Source organism: Ranitomeya variabilis, chromosome 2 (genome assembly GCF_051348905.1).
Source record: "Ranitomeya variabilis isolate aRanVar5 chromosome 2, aRanVar5.hap1, whole genome shotgun sequence".
Classification (NCBI taxonomy): domain Eukaryota; kingdom Metazoa; phylum Chordata; class Amphibia; order Anura; family Dendrobatidae; genus Ranitomeya; species Ranitomeya variabilis.
In genome coordinates this window covers 1,113,653,777-1,113,673,838 of record NC_135233.1, presented here as the reverse complement: position 1 = coordinate 1,113,673,838, position 20,062 = coordinate 1,113,653,777, and the positions used below count along the sequence as shown (strand labels likewise).

Sequence of the window (20,062 nt, the reverse complement as noted above, 5' to 3'; positions counted from 1 at the left end):
AGATAATAGATATATAGAAGAGTTTACCTCTCCACTCAGCAGATAATAGAAATATAGAAGAGTTTACCTCTCCACTCAGCAGATAATAATAGAAATATAGAAGAGTTTACCTCTCCACTCAGCAGATAATAATAGAAATATAGAAGAGTTTACCTCTCCACTGAGCAGATAATAGAAATATAGAAGAGTTTACCTCTCCACTCAGCAGATAATAGAAATATAGAAGAGTTTACCTCTCCGCTCAGCAGATAATAATACAAATATAGAAGAGTTTACCTCTCCGCTCAGCAGATAATAATAGAAATATAGAAGAGTTTACCTCTCCGCTCAGCAGATAATAATAGATATATAGAAGAGTTTACCTCTCCACTCAGCAGATAATAGATATATAGAAGAGTTTACCTCTCCACTCAGCAGATAATAGATATATAGAAGAGTTTACCTCTCCACTCAGCAGATAATAGAAATATAGAAGAGTTTACCTCTCCACTCAGCAGATAATAATAGAAATATAGAAGAGTTTACCTCTCCACTCAGCAGATAATAGAAATATAGAAGAGTTTACCTCTCCGCTCAGCAGATAATAATAGAAATATAGAAGCGTTTACCTCTCCGCTCAGCAGATAATAGAAATATAGAAGAGTTTACCTCTCCACTCAGCAGATAATAATAGAAATATAGAAGAGTTTACCTCTCCACTCAGCAGATAATAATAGAAATATAGAAGAGTTTACCGCTCCACTCAGCAGATAATAATAGAAATATAGAAGAGTTTACCTCTCCACTCAGCAGATAATAATAGAAATATAGAAGAGTTTACCTCTCCGCTCAGCAGATAATAATACAAATATAGAAGAGTTTACCTCTCCGCTCAGCAGATAATAATACAAATATAGAAGAGTTTACCTCTCCGCTCAGCAGATAATAATAGATATATAGAAGAGTTTACCTCTCCACTCAGCAGATAATAGATATATAGAAGAGTTTACCTCTCCACTCAGCAGATAATAATAACATAGAAGAGTTTACCTCTCCACTCAGCAGATAATAGAAATATAGAAGAGTTTACCTCTCCACTCAGCAGATAATAGAAATATAGAAGAGTTTACCTCTCCACTCAGCAGATAATAATAGAAATATAGAAGAGTTTACCTCTCCACTCAGCAGATAATAATAGAAATATAGAAGAGTTTACCTCTCCACTCAGCAGATAATAATAGAAATATAGAAGAGTTTACCTCTCCACTCAGCAGATAATAGAAATATAGAAGAGTTTACCTCTCCAATCAGCAGATAATAGAAATATAGAAGAGTTTACCTCTCCACTCAGCAGATAATAGATACCGTATTTTCCGGCGTACAAGACGACTTTTTAACCCCTGAAAATCTTCTTAAAAGTCGGGGGTCGTCTTGTACGCCGGGAATCGCCTTGTACGCCGGGTGTATATGGTGGGTGGGGGGGGGGAGTGATCCTGATGACGACGAGGGGGCGTCTCACAGGAAAGTGAGTATCCCCCATTACCTTATCATAGCGCTGCAGCGTGGGGTCTCTGTGCTGGGAGCGGCGGCTGCTGTGCTGTGGCGGCTCCTCTTCTGCAGTGTGGGGCCTCTGGTGCTGTGGGGCGGTGGCGGCGGTGGCGTATCTTCATGCAGTCGGGGCTCCTCCGGTATCTCAAAGCCTAGAAGCCCCGCCGGCAACTCCATCGGTGTAATGCGCTGGCCTCCGGGAAAATGGCCGCTGCTTAGATTCAGATCTCGTGTCCCGAGATTTCGGGACGAAATCTGAATCTGAGCATGCACAGCCCCCAGCGGCCAGGCCACCGCATCGCACCTATTGAGCTGCCTCCGGGAAAATGGCCGCTGCTCAGATTCAGATCTCGTCTCCCGAGATCTCGGGACGAGATCTGAATCTGAGCAGCGGCCATTTTCCCGGAGGCCACCTGACCGCATTGTACCGATGGAGTTGCCGGCGGGGCTTCCAGGCTGAGATGCCGGAGGAGCCCCGACTGCATGAAGATACGCCGCCGCCACTGCCCCACAGCACCAGAGGCCCCACACTGCAGAAGAGGAGCCGCCACAGCACAGCAGCCGCCGCTCCCAGCACAGAGACCCCACGCTGCAGCGCTATGATAAGGTAATGGGGGATACTCACTTTCCTGTGAGACGCCCCCTCGTCCTCATCAGGATCACTCCCCCCCCCCCCCCCCAAAAGGCACATATTCACCGGCCCTATAAGACGACATACGGTGTATAAGAAGACCCCCAACTTTTAAGAAGATTTTATTTTTTAACTGGTAAAGTTGGGGGGTCGTCTTATACGCCCAGTCGTCTTATACGCCGGAAAATACGGTATATAGAAGAGTTTACCTCTCCACTCAGCAGATAATAGAAATATAGAAGAGTTTACCGCTCCACTCAGCAGATAATAATAGAAATATAGAAGAGTTTACCTCTCCGCTCAGCAGATAATAATAGAAATATAGAAGAGTTTACCTCTCCACTCAGCAGATAATAGAAATATAGAAGAGTTTACCTCTCCACTCAGCAGGTAATAGAAATATAGAAGAGTTTACCTCTCCACTCAGCAGATAATAATAGAAATATAGAAGAGTTTACCTCTCCGCTCAGCAGATAATAATAGAAATATAGAAGAGTTTACCTCTCCACTCAGCAGATAATAGATATATAGAAGAGTTTACCGCTCCACTCAGCAGATAATAATAGAAATATAGAAGAGTTTACCTCTCCACTCAGCAGATAATAATAGAAATATAGAAGAGTTTACCTCTCCACTCAGCAGATAATAATAGAAATATAGAAGAGTTTACCTCTCCACTCAGCAGATAATAATAGAAATATAGAAGAGTTTACCTCTCCACTCAGCAGATAATAATAGAAATATAGAAGAGTTTACCTCTCCACTCAGCAGATAATAATAGAAATATAGAAGAGTTTACCTCTCCACTCAGCAGATAATGATAGAAATATAGAAGAGTTTACCTCTCCACTCAGCAGATAATAGAAATATAGAAGAGTTTACCTCTCCACTCAGCAGATAATAATAGAAATATAGAAGAGTTTACCTCTCCACTCAGCAGATAATAATAGAAATATAGAAGAGTTTACCTCTCCACTCAGCAGATAATGATAGAAATATAGAAGAGTTTACCTCTCCACTCAGCAGATAATAATAGAAATATAGAAGAGTTTACCTCTCCACTCAGCAGATAATAGAAATATAGAAGAGTTTACCTCTCCACTGAGCAGATAATAGAAATATAGAAGAGTTTACCTCTCCACTCAGCAGATAATAATAGAAATATAGAAGAGTTTACCTCTCCACTCAGCAGATAATAGATATATAGAAGAGTTTACCGCTCCACTCAGCAGATAATAATAGAAATATAGAAGAGTTTACCTCTCCGCTCAGCAGATAATGATAGAAATATAGAAGAGTTTACCTCTCCACTCAGCAGATAATAATAGAAATATAGAAGAGTTTACCTCTCCACTCAGCAGATAATAGAAATATAGAAGAGTTTACCTCTCCACTGAGCAGATAATAGAAATATAGAAGAGTTTACCTCTCCACTCAGCAGATAATAATAGACATATAGAAGAGTTTACCTCTCCACTCACCAGATAATAGAAATATTGAAGAGTTTACCGCTCCACTCAGCAGATAATAATAGAAATATAGAAGAGTTTACCTCTCCACTCAGCAGATAATAGATATATAGAAGAGTTTACCTCTCCACTCAGCAGATAATAATAGAAATATAGAAGAGTTTACCTCTCCGCTCAGCAGATAATAATAGAAATATAGAAGAGTTTACCTCTCCACTCAGCAGATAATAGAAATATAGAAGAGTTTACCTCTCCACTCAGCAGATAATAATAGAAATATAGAAGAGTTTACCTCTCCGCTCAGCAGATAATAATAGATATATAGAAGAGTTTACCTCTCCACTCAGCAGATAATAATAGATATATAGAAGAGTTTACCTCTCCACTCAGCAGATAATAGAAATATAGAAGAGTTTACCTCTCCGCTCAGCAGATAATAATAGAAATATAGAAGAGTTTACCTCTCCACTCAGCAGGTAATAGAAATATAGAAGAGTTTACCTCTCCACTCAGCAGATAATAATAGAAATATAGAAGAGTTTACCTCTCCACTCAGCAGATAATAATAGATATATAGAAGAGTTTACCTCTCCACTCAGCAGATAATAGAAATATAGAAGAGTTTACCTCTCCACTCAGCAGATAATAGAAATATAGAAGAGTTTACCTCTCCACTCAGCAGATAATAATAGAAATATAGAAGAGTTTACCTCTCCGCTCAGCAGATAATAGATATATAGAAGAGTTTACCTCTCCACTCAGCAGATAATAATAGAAATATAGAAGAGTTTACCTCTCCATTCAGCAGATAATAATAGAAATATAGAAGAGTTTACCTCTCCACTCAGCAGATAATAGAAATATAGAAGAGTTTACCTCTCCACTCAGCAGGTAATAGAAATATAGAAGAGTTTACCTCTCCACTCAGCAGATAATAATAGAAATATAGAAGAGTTTACCTCTCCACTCAGCAGATAATAGATATATAGAAGAGTTTATCTCTCCACTCAGCAGATAATAATAGAAATATAGAAGAGTTTACCTCTCCGCTCAGCAGATAATAATAGAAATATAGAAGAATTTACCTCTCCGCTCAGCAGATAATAATAGAAATATAGAAGAGTTTACCTCTCCACTCAGCAGATAATAGAAATATAGAAGAGTTTACCTCTCCACTCAGCAGATAATAATAGATATATAGAAGAGTTTAGCTCTCCACTCAGCAGATAATAATAGATATATAGAAGAGTTTACCTCTCCACTCAGCAGATAATAGAAATATAGAAGAGTTTACCTCTCCGCTCAGCAGATAATAATAGAAATATAGAAGAGTTTACCTCTCCACTCAGCAGGTAATAGAAATATAGAAGAGTTTACCTCTCCACTCAGCAGATAATAATAGAAATATAGAAGAGTTTACCTCTCCACTCAGCAGATAATAATAGAAATATAGAAGAGTTTACCTCTCCACTCAGCAGATAATAATAGAAATATAGAAGAGTTTACCTCTCCACTCAGCAGATAATAATAGAAATATAGAAGAGTTTACCTCTCCACTCAGCAGATAATGATAGAAATATAGAAGAGTTTACCTCTCCACTCAGCAGATAATAGAAATATAGAAGAGTTTACCTCTCCACTCAGCAGATAATAATAGAAATATAGAAGAGTTTACCTCTCCACTCAGCAGATAATAATAGAAATATAGAAGAGTTTACCTCTCCACTCAGCAGATAATGATAGAAATATAGAAGAGTTTACCTCTCCACTCAGCAGATAATAATAGAAATATAGAAGAGTTTACCTCTCCACTCAGCAGATAATAGAAATATAGAAGAGTTTACCTCTCCACTGAGCAGATAATAGAAATATAGAAGAGTTTACCTCTCCACTCAGCAGATAATAATAGAAATATAGAAGAGTTTACCTCTCCACTCAGCAGATAATAGATATATAGAAGAGTTTACCGCTCCACTCAGCAGATAATAATAGAAATATAGAAGAGTTTACCTCTCCGCTCAGCAGATAATGATAGAAATATAGAAGAGTTTACCTCTCCACTCAGCAGATAATAATAGAAATATAGAAGAGTTTACCTCTCCACTCAGCAGATAATAGAAATATAGAAGAGTTTACCTCTCCACTGAGCAGATAATAGAAATATAGAAGAGTTTACCTCTCCACTCAGCAGATAATAATAGACATATAGAAGAGTTTACCTCTCCACTCACCAGATAATAGAAATATTGAAGAGTTTACCGCTCCACTCAGCAGATAATAATAGAAATATAGAAGAGTTTACCTCTCCACTCAGCAGATAATAGATATATAGAAGAGTTTACCTCTCCACTCAGCAGATAATAATAGAAATATAGAAGAGTTTACCTCTCCGCTCAGCAGATAATAATAGAAATATAGAAGAGTTTACCTCTCCACTCAGCAGATAATAGAAATATAGAAGAGTTTACCTCTCCACTCAGCAGATAATAATAGAAATATAGAAGAGTTTACCTCTCCGCTCAGCAGATAATAATAGATATATAGAAGAGTTTACCTCTCCACTCAGCAGATAATAATAGATATATAGAAGAGTTTACCTCTCCACTCAGCAGATAATAGAAATATAGAAGAGTTTACCTCTCCGCTCAGCAGATAATAATAGAAATATAGAAGAGTTTACCTCTCCACTCAGCAGGTAATAGAAATATAGAAGAGTTTACCTCTCCACTCAGCAGATAATAATAGAAATATAGAAGAGTTTACCTCTCCACTCAGCAGATAATAATAGATATATAGAAGAGTTTACCTCTCCACTCAGCAGATAATAGAAATATAGAAGAGTTTACCTCTCCACTCAGCAGATAATAGAAATATAGAAGAGTTTACCTCTCCACTCAGCAGATAATAATAGAAATATAGAAGAGTTTACCTCTCCGCTCAGCAGATAATAGATATATAGAAGAGTTTACCTCTCCACTCAGCAGATAATAATAGAAATATAGAAGAGTTTACCTCTCCATTCAGCAGATAATAATAGAAATATAGAAGAGTTTACCTCTCCACTCAGCAGATAATAGAAATATAGAAGAGTTTACCTCTCCACTCAGCAGGTAATAGAAATATAGAAGAGTTTACCTCTCCACTCAGCAGATAATAATAGAAATATAGAAGAGTTTACCTCTCCACTCAGCAGATAATAGATATATAGAAGAGTTTATCTCTCCACTCAGCAGATAATAATAGAAATATAGAAGAGTTTACCTCTCCGCTCAGCAGATAATAATAGAAATATAGAAGAATTTACCTCTCCGCTCAGCAGATAATAATAGAAATATAGAAGAGTTTACCTCTCCACTCAGCAGATAATAGAAATATAGAAGAGTTTACCTCTCCACTCAGCAGATAATAATAGATATATAGAAGAGTTTAGCTCTCCACTCAGCAGATAATAATAGATATATAGAAGAGTTTACCTCTCCACTCAGCAGATAATAGAAATATAGAAGAGTTTACCTCTCCGCTCAGCAGATAATAATAGAAATATAGAAGAGTTTACCTCTCCACTCAGCAGGTAATAGAAATATAGAAGAGTTTACCTCTCCACTCAGCAGATAATAATAGAAATATAGAAGAGTTTACCTCTCCACTCAGCAGATAATAGACATATAGAAGAGTTTACCTCTCCACTCAGGAGATAATAATAGATATATAGAAGAGTTTACCTCTCCACTCAGCAGATAATAGAAATATAGAAGAGTTTACCTCTCCGCTCAGCAGATAATAATAGAAATATAGAAGAGTTTACCTCTCCGCTCAGCAGATAATAGATATATAGAAGAGTTTACCTCTCCACTCAGCAGATAATAATAGAAATATAGAAGAGTTTACCTCTCCACTCAGCAGATAATAATAGAAATATAGAAGAGTTTACCTCTCCGCTCAGCAGATAATAATAGATATATAGAAGAGTTTACCTCTCCACTCAGCAGATAATAATAGATATATAGAAGAGTTTACCTCTCCACTCAGCAGATAATAGAAATATAGAAGAGTTTACCTCTCCGCTCAGCAGATAATAATAGAAATATAGAAGAGTTTACCTCTCCGCTCAGCAGATAATAGATATATAGAAGAGTTTACCTCTCCACTCAGCAGATAATAATAGAAATATAGAAGAGTTTACCTCTCCATTCAGCAGATAATAATAGAAATATAGAAGAGTTTACCTCTCCACTCAGCAGATAATAATAGAAATATAGAAGAGTTTACCTCTCCGCTCAGCAGATAATAATAGATATATAGAAGAGTTTACCTCTCCACTCAGCAGGTAATAGAAATATAGAAGAGTTTACCTCTCCGCTCAGCAGATAATAATAGAAATATAGAAGAGTTTACCTCTCCGCTCAGCAGATAATAGATATATAGAAGAGTTTACCTCTCCACTCAGCAGAAAATAATAGAAATATAGAAGAGTTTACCTTTCCACTCAGCAGATAATAGAAATATAGAAGAGTTTACCTCTCCACTCAGCAGATAATAATAGAAATATAGAAGAGTTTACCTCTCCACTCAGCAGATAATAGAAATATAGAAGAGTTTACCTCTCCATTCAGCAGATAATAATAGAAATATAGAAGAGTTTACCTCTCCACTCAGCAGATAATAGAAATATAGAGGAGTTTACCTCTCCACTCAGCAGATAATAATAGATATATAGAAGAGTTTACCTCTCCGCTCAGCAGATAATAATAGAAATATAGAAGAGTTTACCTCTCCACTCAGCAGATAATAGAAATATAGAAGAGTTTACCTCTCCGCTCAGCAGATAATAATAGAAATATAGAAGAGTTTACCTCTCCGCTCAGCAGATAATAGATATATAGAAGAGTTTACCTCTCCACTCAGCAGAAAATAATAGAAATATAGAAGAGTTTACCTTTCCACTCAGCAGATAATAGAAATATAGAAGAGTTTACCTCTCCACTCAGCAGATAATAATAGAAATATAGAAGAGTTTACCTCTCCACTCAGCAGATAATAGAAATATAGAAGAGTTTACCTCTCCATTCAGCAGATAATAATAGAAATATAGAAGAGTTTACCTCTCCACTCAGCAGATAATAATAGATATATAGAAGAGTTTACCTCTCCGCTCAGCAGATAATAGTAGATATATAGAAGAGTTTACCTCTCCGCTCAGCAGGGAGATGATCTCTAAGGTGAAGTCTATGATTCTTCTGGACATGTTGTTCCCGTCTTCGTCCATGTCTGGTTCGTCATTCGGGGATAAATCTTGGTGGTGTGAATGGATCTGGTTCTTCGGTGTCTTTATGACAGGAGGCTGTAAATCATACAAGGACATCGTCAGTCACATACAGAACTGACCTCATTGCACAGTGACATTTACAGATTATTAATAGGTATTTTACACCTGTCCATCAGGTGAGACTTTCCACCTGTGAGGACCAGGCTTGTGCTTTCCAATATCTTATAAAGACATCTGAAGCCTCGGTTCCTTATGGCCTTCATGAATGTACACCATGTTCCAAATTATTATGCAAATGATATTTTTCTCGGATTTTCCTAAATGGTTGGTGCAAATGACAGTCAGTCTAATAAACGTCATCACCCGTTAGATTATACATCAAATTTTATTGCAGAAACCTCCCAATGATAACAGTATAATCTCCAAAATGAATAAAACCCCACAATGCACTGTTCCAAATTATTACGCACAGTAGAATTTCTAAACATTTGATATAAAGAACTGAAAAGTCTCATTTGTGGAATTTGCAGCATTAGGAGGTCACATTCACTGAACAAAAAGCTATTTAACTCCTAAACCTCCTAACAGGCCAAGTTACATGTAACATAGGACCCTTCTTTGATGTCACCTTCACAATTCTTGCATCCATTGAACTTGTGAGTTTTCGGAGAGTTTCTGCTTGTATTTCTTCCCTCCCAGAGCTGCTGTTGGATGTGAATGGCCTCCCACCCTCATAGATCTTTTGCTTGATGATCCTCTAAAGGTTCTGTTATAGAAGGGTTAATAGTTTGCCTTTAACTGCCTTGCCCTTAAGTGCCTTTTACCTTTAAGTGTTAGAATTATTAGAATCTGTTGACTCAGTAGTCTGATGGTCTCCTCTCCAAGGAGACTACACTTATCATGTATGTTCTCAATAGTCAGTTACAATATGTTCTGAGCTATGGTAAATAGAATATGACCCTGGGTGCTGGTGGGGGCTACATGACTTACATTGAAATGCATTATGTGTAAATGGTATAAAACCTTGCTTTGGCTTTTTATATATCAGATAAAAGTGACTTGCTCACGGGATACGTGTGAGGTGTCTTTTGTCTCCAAGCGCTTGTCAACTAAGGGCGTAAATCCACAATTAGGACTCACTGGTGATCTGTCAGCTGACATTTGGGTCAGAATGAAAACCGCTACGACAGTTTTGGCGCCCGAACGGGGACCGTGTAACCAGCCGCCTTATTCGGAATCCGTATGTGGGAGCTTCCAGAGAGATTGGATAATGCAAACAACAGCTGCAGCAAGGTGAGAAATGTTATTCTTACAATCTGTTTGCACCTGCAATCTCTCTTCCGGATTTCTCCATACCTCTGGGTAAAGGCTGTAAACACAGTTCAAAGAATCCACACATCACCAGTGAGTTTTGTGTTTGATTTGTCTGTTTATGTCCGTATGAGAGTTGAATAATAGAGTAATAAGATGATAATTGTGATAATTGTTATCTGTATTATTTGTCAATATCCTAAATGGTTGTGTATTTGTTTAGTGTGTGTAATACAAGAGCTGGGATAGGCTCTGTGCAGTGTTGTTATTTTGGTCATTTTGGATTGGCAGTACATTATATGAAGCTGTATTTTGTATAAGGCCGTGGTTTTTGATGTTTGGCCTTAAAGTGTTTTCAGAGTGTCAGTGGACACTGCTGCAGTTTTATTTATATAGAGTTGTGTTAATTCCAAAGTGCAGAATAGACAGGCTGTGTGAGCCTTGTATGTGTGTATGTCTATGAGTCAGAGTGTCAGTAGACACTGCTGCAGTTTTATTCATATAGAGTTGTGTTAATTCCAAAGTGCAGAATAGACAGGCTGTGTGAGCCTTGTATGTGTCTATGAGAACCTCTGAATGAGATAAGAGGTGGAGTGATTGAGATAAGGGATTTTCTTCTTGTGAAACTCAACTAAAAAGTGAAAGGAAAAAAACAAACAAACAATCTCTGCATGAGCATGTATGAATGAATGATCACATAAGTATCATTACTTATCTAAGTGTTGTTGAGGGTCCAGGATGAATGAGTTGTGGATATTTTTAATGTACATTTAATTTACATCTGAGATTCAGTGAAACCTGTGTTATATATGGTTTGATACTGGATAGGTTTCTATGTGTGTCTATATGTGGTTTGGCCGGACGCGGTCAGAATCAGCTTTTTCAAGTTGTGCAGTAATTTGCCTGTATAGAGAAATTGTTTTTAATTCCGAGAGGATGAATGTGTTTGTGTTTAACCCCTTCCCGACCTGTGACACAGCGTATGCGTCATGAAAGTCGGTGCCTTCCCGACCTGTGACGCATATGCTGTGTCACAGAATGATCGCGTCCCTGCAGATCGGGTGAAGGGGTTAACTCCGATTTCACCCGATCTGCAGAGACAGGGGGAGTGGTGCTTCAGCCCAGGGGGGGTGGCTTCACCCCCCCCGTGGCTACGATCGCTCTGATTGGCTGTTGAAAGTGAAACTGCCAATCAGAGCGATTTGTAATATTTCACCCAAAAAAACGGTGAAATATTACAATCCAGCCATGGCCGATGCTGCAATATCATCGGCCATGGCTGGAAAACCTAATCTGCCCCCACCCCACCCCACCGATCGCCCCCCCCAGTGCTCCGGTGCGCGGTCCGCCCCCCTAATAAGTTCTGTCCGCTCCTCCGTCCTCCTGTACGCTCCCCCCGTGCTCCGGTGCCCCCTCCCTGTGCTCCGGTCCCCCCCCCCTGTGCTCCGGTCCCCCCCCCCGTGATCCGATCACCCCCCTTTCATACTTACCGGGCCTCCCGGTGTCCGTCCGGCTTCTCCATGGGCGCCGCCATCTTCCAATATGGTGGGCGCCTGCGCACTGCGCCCGCAGAGTCTGCCGGCTGGCAGATTCATTTCAGAAGTATTTTGATCACTGCGATATAGCCTATCGCAGTGATCAAAATGAAAAAAAAGTAAATGACCCCCCTTTATCACCCCCATAGGGACAATAATAAAAATAAATAAAATATATATTTTTTTTTTCTGCTAGGGTTAGGGTTAGAACTAGGGTTAGAATTAGGGTTAGAATTAGGGGTAGGGTTAGGGGTAGGGTTAGGGCATGTGCACACAGTGCGGATTTGGCTGCGAATCCGCAGCGGATTGCCGCGGATCCGCAGCAGATCGGCCGCAGATCCGCAGCGGATCGGCCGCGGATCCGCCGCGGATCCGCAGCGGATCGGCCGCTGATCCGCAGCGGATCGGCCGCGGATCCGCAGCGGATCGGCCGCGGATCCGCAGCGGATCGGCCGCGGATCCGCAGCGGATTGGCCGCGGATCCGCAGCGGATTGGCCGCTGAGAATTCGTAGCAGTTTTCCATCAGGTTTACAGTACCATGTACACCTATGGAAAACCAAATCTGCTGTGCCCATGGTGCGGAAAATACCGTGCGGAAACGCTGTGTATTTTCCGCAGCATGTCAATTTTGTGTGGATTCCGCAGCGTTTTACACCTGTTCCTCAATAGGAATCCGCAGGTGAAATCCGCACAAAAAAACACTGGAAATCCGCTGTAAATCCGTAGGTAAAACGCAGTGCCTTTTACCTGCGGATTTTTCAAAAATGGTGCGGAAAAATCTCACACGAATCCGCAAAGTGGGCACATAGCCTTAGGGTTAGGGTTGGAATTAGAGTTAGGGTACCGTCTCACAGTGGCACTTTGATCGCTACGACGGTACGATCTGTGACGTTCCAGCGATATCCATGCGATATCGCTGTGTCTGACACGCAGCAGCGATCAGGGACCCTGCTGAGAATCGTACGTCGTAGCAGATCGTTTGGAACTTTCTTTCGTCGCTGGATCTCCCGCTGTCATCGCTGGATCGTTGTGTGTGACAGCTATCCAGCGATGCGTTCACTTGTAACCAGGGTAAACATCGGGTTACTAAGCGCAGGGCCGCGCTTAGTAACTCGATGTTTACCGTGGTTACCAGCGTAAAAGTAAAAAAAAAAACAAAAACGTACATACTCACATTTCGGTGTCCTTCAGGTCCCTTGCCGTCTGCTTCCCGCTCTGACTGTCTGCCGGCCGGAAAGTGAGAGCACAGCACAGCAGTGACGTCACCGCTGCGCTCTGCTCTCACTGTACGGCGGCACTCAGTCAGAGTGGGAAGCAGACGGCAAGGGACCTGAAGGACACCAAAATGTGAGTATGTACGTTTTTTTTTTTACTTTTACGCTGGTAACCACGGTAAACATCGGGTTACTAAGCGCGGCCCTGCGCTTAGTAACCCGATGTTTACCCTGGTTACCCGGGACCTTGGCATCGTTGGTCGCTGGAGAGCGGTCTGTGTGACAGCTCCCCAGCGACCACACAATGACTTTCCAACGATCACGGCCAGGTCGTATCGCTGGTCGTGATCGTTGGTAAATCGTTATGTGAGACGGTACCCTTAGGGTTGGAATTAGGGCTAGGGTTGGAAATAGGGTTAAGATTAGGCTTGTGGTTAGGGTTAAGGATAGGGTTAGGGTTGTGTTGGGGTTACAGTTGTGGGTAGGGTTGGGATTAGGGTTAGGATTAGGGTTGGATTTAGGGTTACGGGTGTGTTGGGGTTAGGGTTGTGGTTAGGGGTGTGTTGGGGTTAGGGTTGTGATTAGGGTTATGGCTACAGTTGGGATTAGGGTTAGGGGTGTGTTGGGGTTAGTGTTGAAGTTAGAATTGAGGGGTTTCCACTGTTTAGGCACATCAGGGGTCTCCAAACGCAACATGGCGCCACCAATGATTCCAGCCAATCTTGCGTTCAAAAAGTCAAATGGTGCGCCCTCCCTTCCAAGCCCCGACGTGCGCCCAAACAGTGGTTTACCCCCACATATGGGATACCAGCGTACTCACAAGAAACTGGGCAACAAATATTGGGGTCCAATTTCTCCTGTTACCCTTGTGAAAATAAACAATTGCTTGCTAAAACATCTTTTTTGAGGAAAGAAAAATGATTTTTTATTTTCACGGCTCTGCGTTGTAAACTTCTGTGAAGCACTTGGGGGTTGAACGTGCTCACCACACATCTAGATAAGTTCCTTGGGGGGTCTAGTTTCCAAAATGGGGTCACTTGTGGGGGGTTTCTACTGTTTAGGCACATCAGGGGCTCTGCAAACATAACATGATTCCCGCAGACCATTCCATCAAAGTCTGCATTCCAAACCGTCACTACTTCCCTTCCGAGCCCCGCCATGTGCCCAAACAGTGGTTTACCCCCACATATGGGGTATCAGCGTACTCAGGAGAAACTGGACAACAACTTTTGGGGTCAAATTTTTCCTGTTACCCTTGGGAAAATTAAAAAATTCTGGGCTAAAAAAATATTTTTGAGGAAAGAAAACACATTTTTTATTTTCACGTCTCTGCGTTATAAACTTCTGTGAAGCACTTGGGGGTTCAAAGTGCTCACCACACATCTAGATAAGTTCCCTTGGGGGTCTAGTTTCCAAAGTGGGGTCAATTGTGGGGAGTTCCTACTGTTTAGGCACATCAGGGGCTCTGCAAACGCAACGTGACGCCCGCAGAGCATTCCATTAAAGTCTGCATTTCAAAACGTCACTACTTCCCTTCCGCTCCCCGATGTGTGCCAAAACAGTGGTTTACCCCCACATATGGGGTATCAGCGTACTCAGGAGAAACTGCACAACAACTTTTGGGGTCCAATTTCTCCTGTTACCCTTGGGAAAATAAAAACTTGTGGGTTAAAAAATCACTTTTGAGGAAAGAAAAATAATTTTATATTTTCATGGCTCTGCGTTATAAACTTCTGTGAAGCACTTGAGGGTTCAAAGTGCTCACCACACATCTAGATTAGTTCCTTGGGAGGTCTAGTTTCCAAAATGGGGTCACTTGTGTGGGAGCTCCAATGTTTAGCCACACAGGGGCTCTCCAAACGCGACATGGTGTCCGCTAATGATTGGAGCTAATTTTCCTTTCAAAAAGCCAAATGGCGTGCCTTCCCTTCCGAGCCCTGCCGTGCGCCCAAACAGTGGTTTACCCCCACATATGGGGTATCATCGTACTCAGGACAAACTGGACAACAACATTTGGGGTCCAATTTCTCCTATTATCCTTGGGAAAATAAAAAACTCCGGGCTAAAAATCATTTTTGAGGAAAGAAAAATATTTTTTTATTTTCATGGCTCTGCGTTATAAACTTCTGTGAAGCACCTGGGGGTTTTAAGTGCTCACTATACATCTAGATTAGTTCCTTGGGGGGTCTAGTTTCCAAAATGGGGTCACTTGTAGGGGAGCTCTAATGTTTAGGCACACAGGGGCTCTCCGAACGCAACATGGTGTCCACTAACGATTGGAGCTAATTTTCCATTGAAAAAGTCAAATGGCGCGCCTTCCCTTCCAAGCCTTGCCGTGCACCCAAACAGTGGTTTACCCCCACATATGAGGTATCGGCGTACTCAAGAGAAATTGCCCAACAAATTTTAGGATCCATTTTATCCTGTTGCCCATGTGAAAATGAAAAAATTGAGGCTAAAAAAATTTTTGGGTGAAAAAAAAAGTACTTTTTCATTTTTTACGGATCAATTTGTGAAGCACCTGAGAGTTTAAAGTGCTCACTATGCATCTAGATAAGTTCCTTGGGGGGTCTAGTTTCCAAAATGGGGTCACATGTGGGGGAGCTTCAATGTTTAGGCACACAGGGTCTCTCCAAACGCGACATGGTGTCCGCTAACGATGGAGATAATTTTTCATTCAAAAAGTCAAATGGCGCGCCTTCCCTTCCGAGCCTTGCCGTGCACCCAAACAGTGGTTTACCCCCACATGTGAGGTATCAGTGTACACAAGAGAAATTGCCCAATACATTTTAGGATCCATTTTATCCTGCTGCCCATGTGGAAATGAACAAATTGAGGCTAAAAGAAATTTTTTGTGAAAAAAAAAGTACTTTTTCATTTTTACGGATCAATTTGTGAAGCACCTGGGGGATTAAAGTGCTCACTATGCATCTAGATAAGTTCCTTGGGGCGTCTAGTTTCCAAAATGGGGTCACTTGTGGGGGAGCTCCAATGTTTAGGCACACAGGGGCTCTCCAAACGCGACATGGTGTCCGCTAAAGATTGGAGCCAATTTTTCATTGAAAAAGTCAAATGGCGCTCCTTCGCTTCCGAGCCCTGCCGTGCCCACAAACAGTGGTTTACCCCCACATATGAGGTATCAACGTACTCAGGACAAATTGGACAACAACTTTTGTGGTCCAGTTTCTCCTTTTACCCTTGGGAAAATAAAAAAATTGTTGCTAAAAGATCATTTTTGTGACTAAAAAGTTAAATGTTCACTTTTTCCTTCCATGTTGCTTCTGCTGTTGTGAAACACCTGAAGGGTTAATAAACTTCTTGAATGTGGTTTTGAGCACCTTGAGGGGTGCAGTTTTTAGAATGGTGTCACTTTTGGGTATTTTCAGCCATATAGAACCCTCAAACTGACTTCAAATGTGAGGTGGTCCCTAAAAAAAATGGTTTTGTAAATTTTGTTGTAAAAATGAGAAATCACTGGTCAAATTTTAACCCTTATAACTTCCTAGCAAAAAAAAAATTTCTTTCCAAAATTGTGCTGATGTAAAGTAGACATGTGGGAAATGTTATTTATTAACTATTTTGTGTCACATAACTCTCTGGTTTAACAGAATAAAAATTCAAAATGTGAAAATTGCGAAATTTTCAAAATTTTTGCCAAATTTCCGTTTTTTTCACAAATAAACTCAGAAATTATCGACCTAAATTTACCACTAACATGAAGCCCAATATGTCACGAAAAAACAATCTCAGAACCGCAAGGATCCGTTGAAGCGTTCCTGAGTTATTACCTCATAAAGGGACACTGGTCAGAATTGCAAAAAATGGCAAGGTCATTAAGGCCAAAATAGGCTGGGTCATGAAGGGGTTAAAGCAATAAGTACTGTATGGAATAGAAAGTGAAAAAGAACTGTGCCTATTTTAGAGGAAAACTTGTAAGTGATTGAAAAGATTGGTAAAAGATTCACCTGCTTCAAGTTTGAGTGATTGATATAGCAAAGTGAGGATCAACAGAGGAGGTAGCCAACTGCACGGCTAGGTGGATGGAACCTTGCCATTCCATGGAGCTGTGCTAGCCAGCTGATTTACCGGGTGATAGGTGGATGGAACCATCCCCGTTAAATCCTTTAGGTCTATCGGGTAATAGGTGGATGTAACCATTCCCGTTAAATCTTGACACTCGCTCTGACTTGCTACGTGTGGCCACCCGTAGATGGTAAGGCACACTAAAAAGGGCATTTGCAGAATAAAGGTGAGCTGTCTGAGGAATAAGTTGAAGCCATGGGCAACTTGTTCTGTGTGTGTGCAGTCAGTGCCCCAATGGGATCCGCTATACAGATTGAAAAAGGAAGCAGTGAAAGATGTGAAACCAATATTGAAAAAGGCAAAAATGCCAGTGAGTGGATGTTTTGTTGTTCAAAAAGGCACAGACAAAGGAGGAAAATAGCAAATGAATAAATGGTGTCTGAGAGAGTGCAGCAGGACGGAAGTAAGGTGTATTATGAATGTTTTGATGCTTAAAAGTCCGACTATGACTGACACATTACTGCTACTGTTATACCTTTGTATAACCAGAGACCCAGACAAGACAGATGGACTGTGGTCAGACAATCCCAGATTGGAGAAATACTTGTATGATCTGTGCTGCAACCCGACCTAAGAGAATTACACTGAATCCTGTCCAGACAAGATCACATGTAGTGATATAAGAAGCTGACACAGGATTGTGGTTGGCGGATAGTGGGGACATTAACTTTTGGGAGTAGGCTGACAGTAATCCTTTTGGGAAGGAGCTGTAGACCAGCATGTCATGTCACCCCCAACCGGTCATCTAGTCATCCCCACCACCAGAGAACCAACCACATCAGGTAGGGTAAAACGGATACAGGAGTATTATCCCTGGAGGCCCTCTGACTAGCTAGCTACGCTAAAACAATTGGCTGACCCTGAGAACCAACCTTTCCCATTTTTCAGATAAAGACAATATGATGGACGTATAAGTGCACCTGGGCAGGCCTAGGGAGATAGTGAGCACAAAAGCAGGTGACGTACTAGGACACATAATTAAGACACATACAGATGTGACAAAAGAAGAGAGTGTGGAGATGTACTTTGGACAGTTACAGCTGAAATGGGCAGACATGGGGTACAGTCCAGTAAACCCACTTGATGTTAAAGTATTGGTAAATACATTCATTGACGGTATGACCAAAGTCTTACGAGACGCAAATACAGAGATCCAAAAGACCTGAATGGAGAAATATAGATCCAAAAGATCTCCTGAAAGTCGCTGAAGAGTTGAACAAACTAGGACAAGACGACGTGTCATGTATGCTGGAGTACAAGGAAAACAGTAGAGACGCAGTAAGGGACCTAAGGACTTAGAAACCGTAAAGTGCTGGAATTGTGGAGAAAATGGACACTCAGACCAATCTTCCACCTTCTTCACCTCCAGGAGGGAAAGAGACAGAATTCTTGATTGACACTGGAGCAGCCGGAACTGTGGTACACAAAGACTTGATAATGCCAGACATGGTTACTGACGAGACTGTGGAATGTGTGAGTGTAGAAGGACAAGCGACTGAAGCCCCTATGACTAAACAAATAAGACTAGAATCATGAGACAGCCAAGAGGTGCTTACAAACTTATTGTCAGTGACAATACCCCTATGGATTTGCTGGGAGCAGAGTTGAGTACTGGCTAGGCCACCATACAGTACTCTCCTGAGGGTATTACAGTCACAAGTCCTTTCATATAAACACCTGGGGCAGAGGGACGCCAGGGTCTTCCACGTGCACATTATACCACAGGTAAATCATGCCCTATTATAGTTACACTTAATTCCATTCATTTGCCAGTTTAGTAGTTTCCTTACACAAGATGGTATAGTTACCGTGTATTTCTAGGTTGTCTTCATATGATATATAGTTTTTTTTAGCCATTCATTATATTGGCTCAAACCATAGTCACTGTTTATTTGTCTTTTCCACTTCTTATACCTTATCGCAAGCAACTGGTATTAATATTTGGCATTTTTCAAATCCCTTCTTTTTATATTTGGAGCTGTTAGTTATGGATTTACATAGGGCTACTACCTTCTTAAAATAAGCTTGTGCTTTGCTGTGGCCTATGGCATTGTGCTCTCCCATTTTACGACTCAGTATCTTCCGTAAATATATATATTTTCATATATATAATTTTCTTTTGGTAACATATTTTGTGAATCAAATTTAGTTTTCTTAAAGGGTACTCTACCCAATCAAATACGGGTATAAATAATATTTGGTCATTAATGTGTGATTTATATAAACACTTGTGTAAATTTGCAGAAATGGTGTATATGGCAAGAGTGGTGAAGGTAATGCCTGACACCAGAATGTCTGAGGACAGGGAAAAGAGTCAGGTACCGGACACCGTTTGGGCAAGGGGAAAATCTGATGTGGGTCGATTGCCCATTCCCCTTGTTTTGATTAAATTAAAAGAAGGAACCACTCCTCTTTGGTTAACCCCTTCCCGACCCATGACGCCACATAGGCGTCATGAAAACCCGTGCCAATCCGACCCATGACGCCTATGTGGCGTCATGGAATGATCGCGTCCCTGCAGATCGGGTGAAGGGGTTAACTCCTATTTTACCCGATCTGCAGGGAGAGGGGGAGTGGTACTTCAGCCCAGGGGGGGTGGCTTCACCCCCCCGTGGCTACGATCGCTCTGATTGGCTGTTGAAAGTGAAACTGCCAATCAGAGCGATTTGTAATATTTCACCTAAAAAACTGGTGAAATATTACAATCCAGCCATGGCCGATGCTGCAATATCATCGGCCATGGCTGGAAACACTAATGTGACCCCCCCCCACCCCACCGATCGCCCCCCCAGTGCTCCGTTATAGGGTCCGGTCCCCTCCGTCCGCCTGCCGGCTCCCCCGTCCTGCTGTCCGCTCCCCCGTCCTCCTGCCCGCTCCCCCCCTGCTCCTATGTCACCCCCCCGTGCTCCGACGCCCCCCCCGTGCCCCGATCTCCCCCCCCTTATACTTACCGAGGCTCCCGGTCCCCGTCCGCCTCCATCATGGGCGCCGCCATCTTCCAAAATGGCGGGCGCATGCTCAGTGC

At 41.5% G+C, this 20,062-nt stretch overlaps 1 protein-coding gene across 6 annotated transcripts in view; it reads right to left on the bottom strand.

Annotated features, from left to right (window-relative positions):
• The window catches only part of LOC143808880 (uncharacterized), a 268,459-nt gene that overhangs the window by 36,478 nt on the left and 211,919 nt on the right, over positions 1-20,062 (bottom strand). For 2 of the 6 annotated variants that reach the window (XM_077292039.1, XM_077292041.1), the window contains exon 2: positions 8,816-8,968. The exons of the other annotated variants lie outside the window; for them this stretch is intronic. In XM_077292039.1, the coding sequence (XP_077148154.1) occupies positions 8,816-8,893 (78 nt within the window). In that variant the 5' untranslated portion in view covers positions 8,894-8,968. The remainder of the gene's footprint in view (positions 1-8,815; positions 8,969-20,062) is intronic. 6 annotated transcript variants of the gene reach the window in all.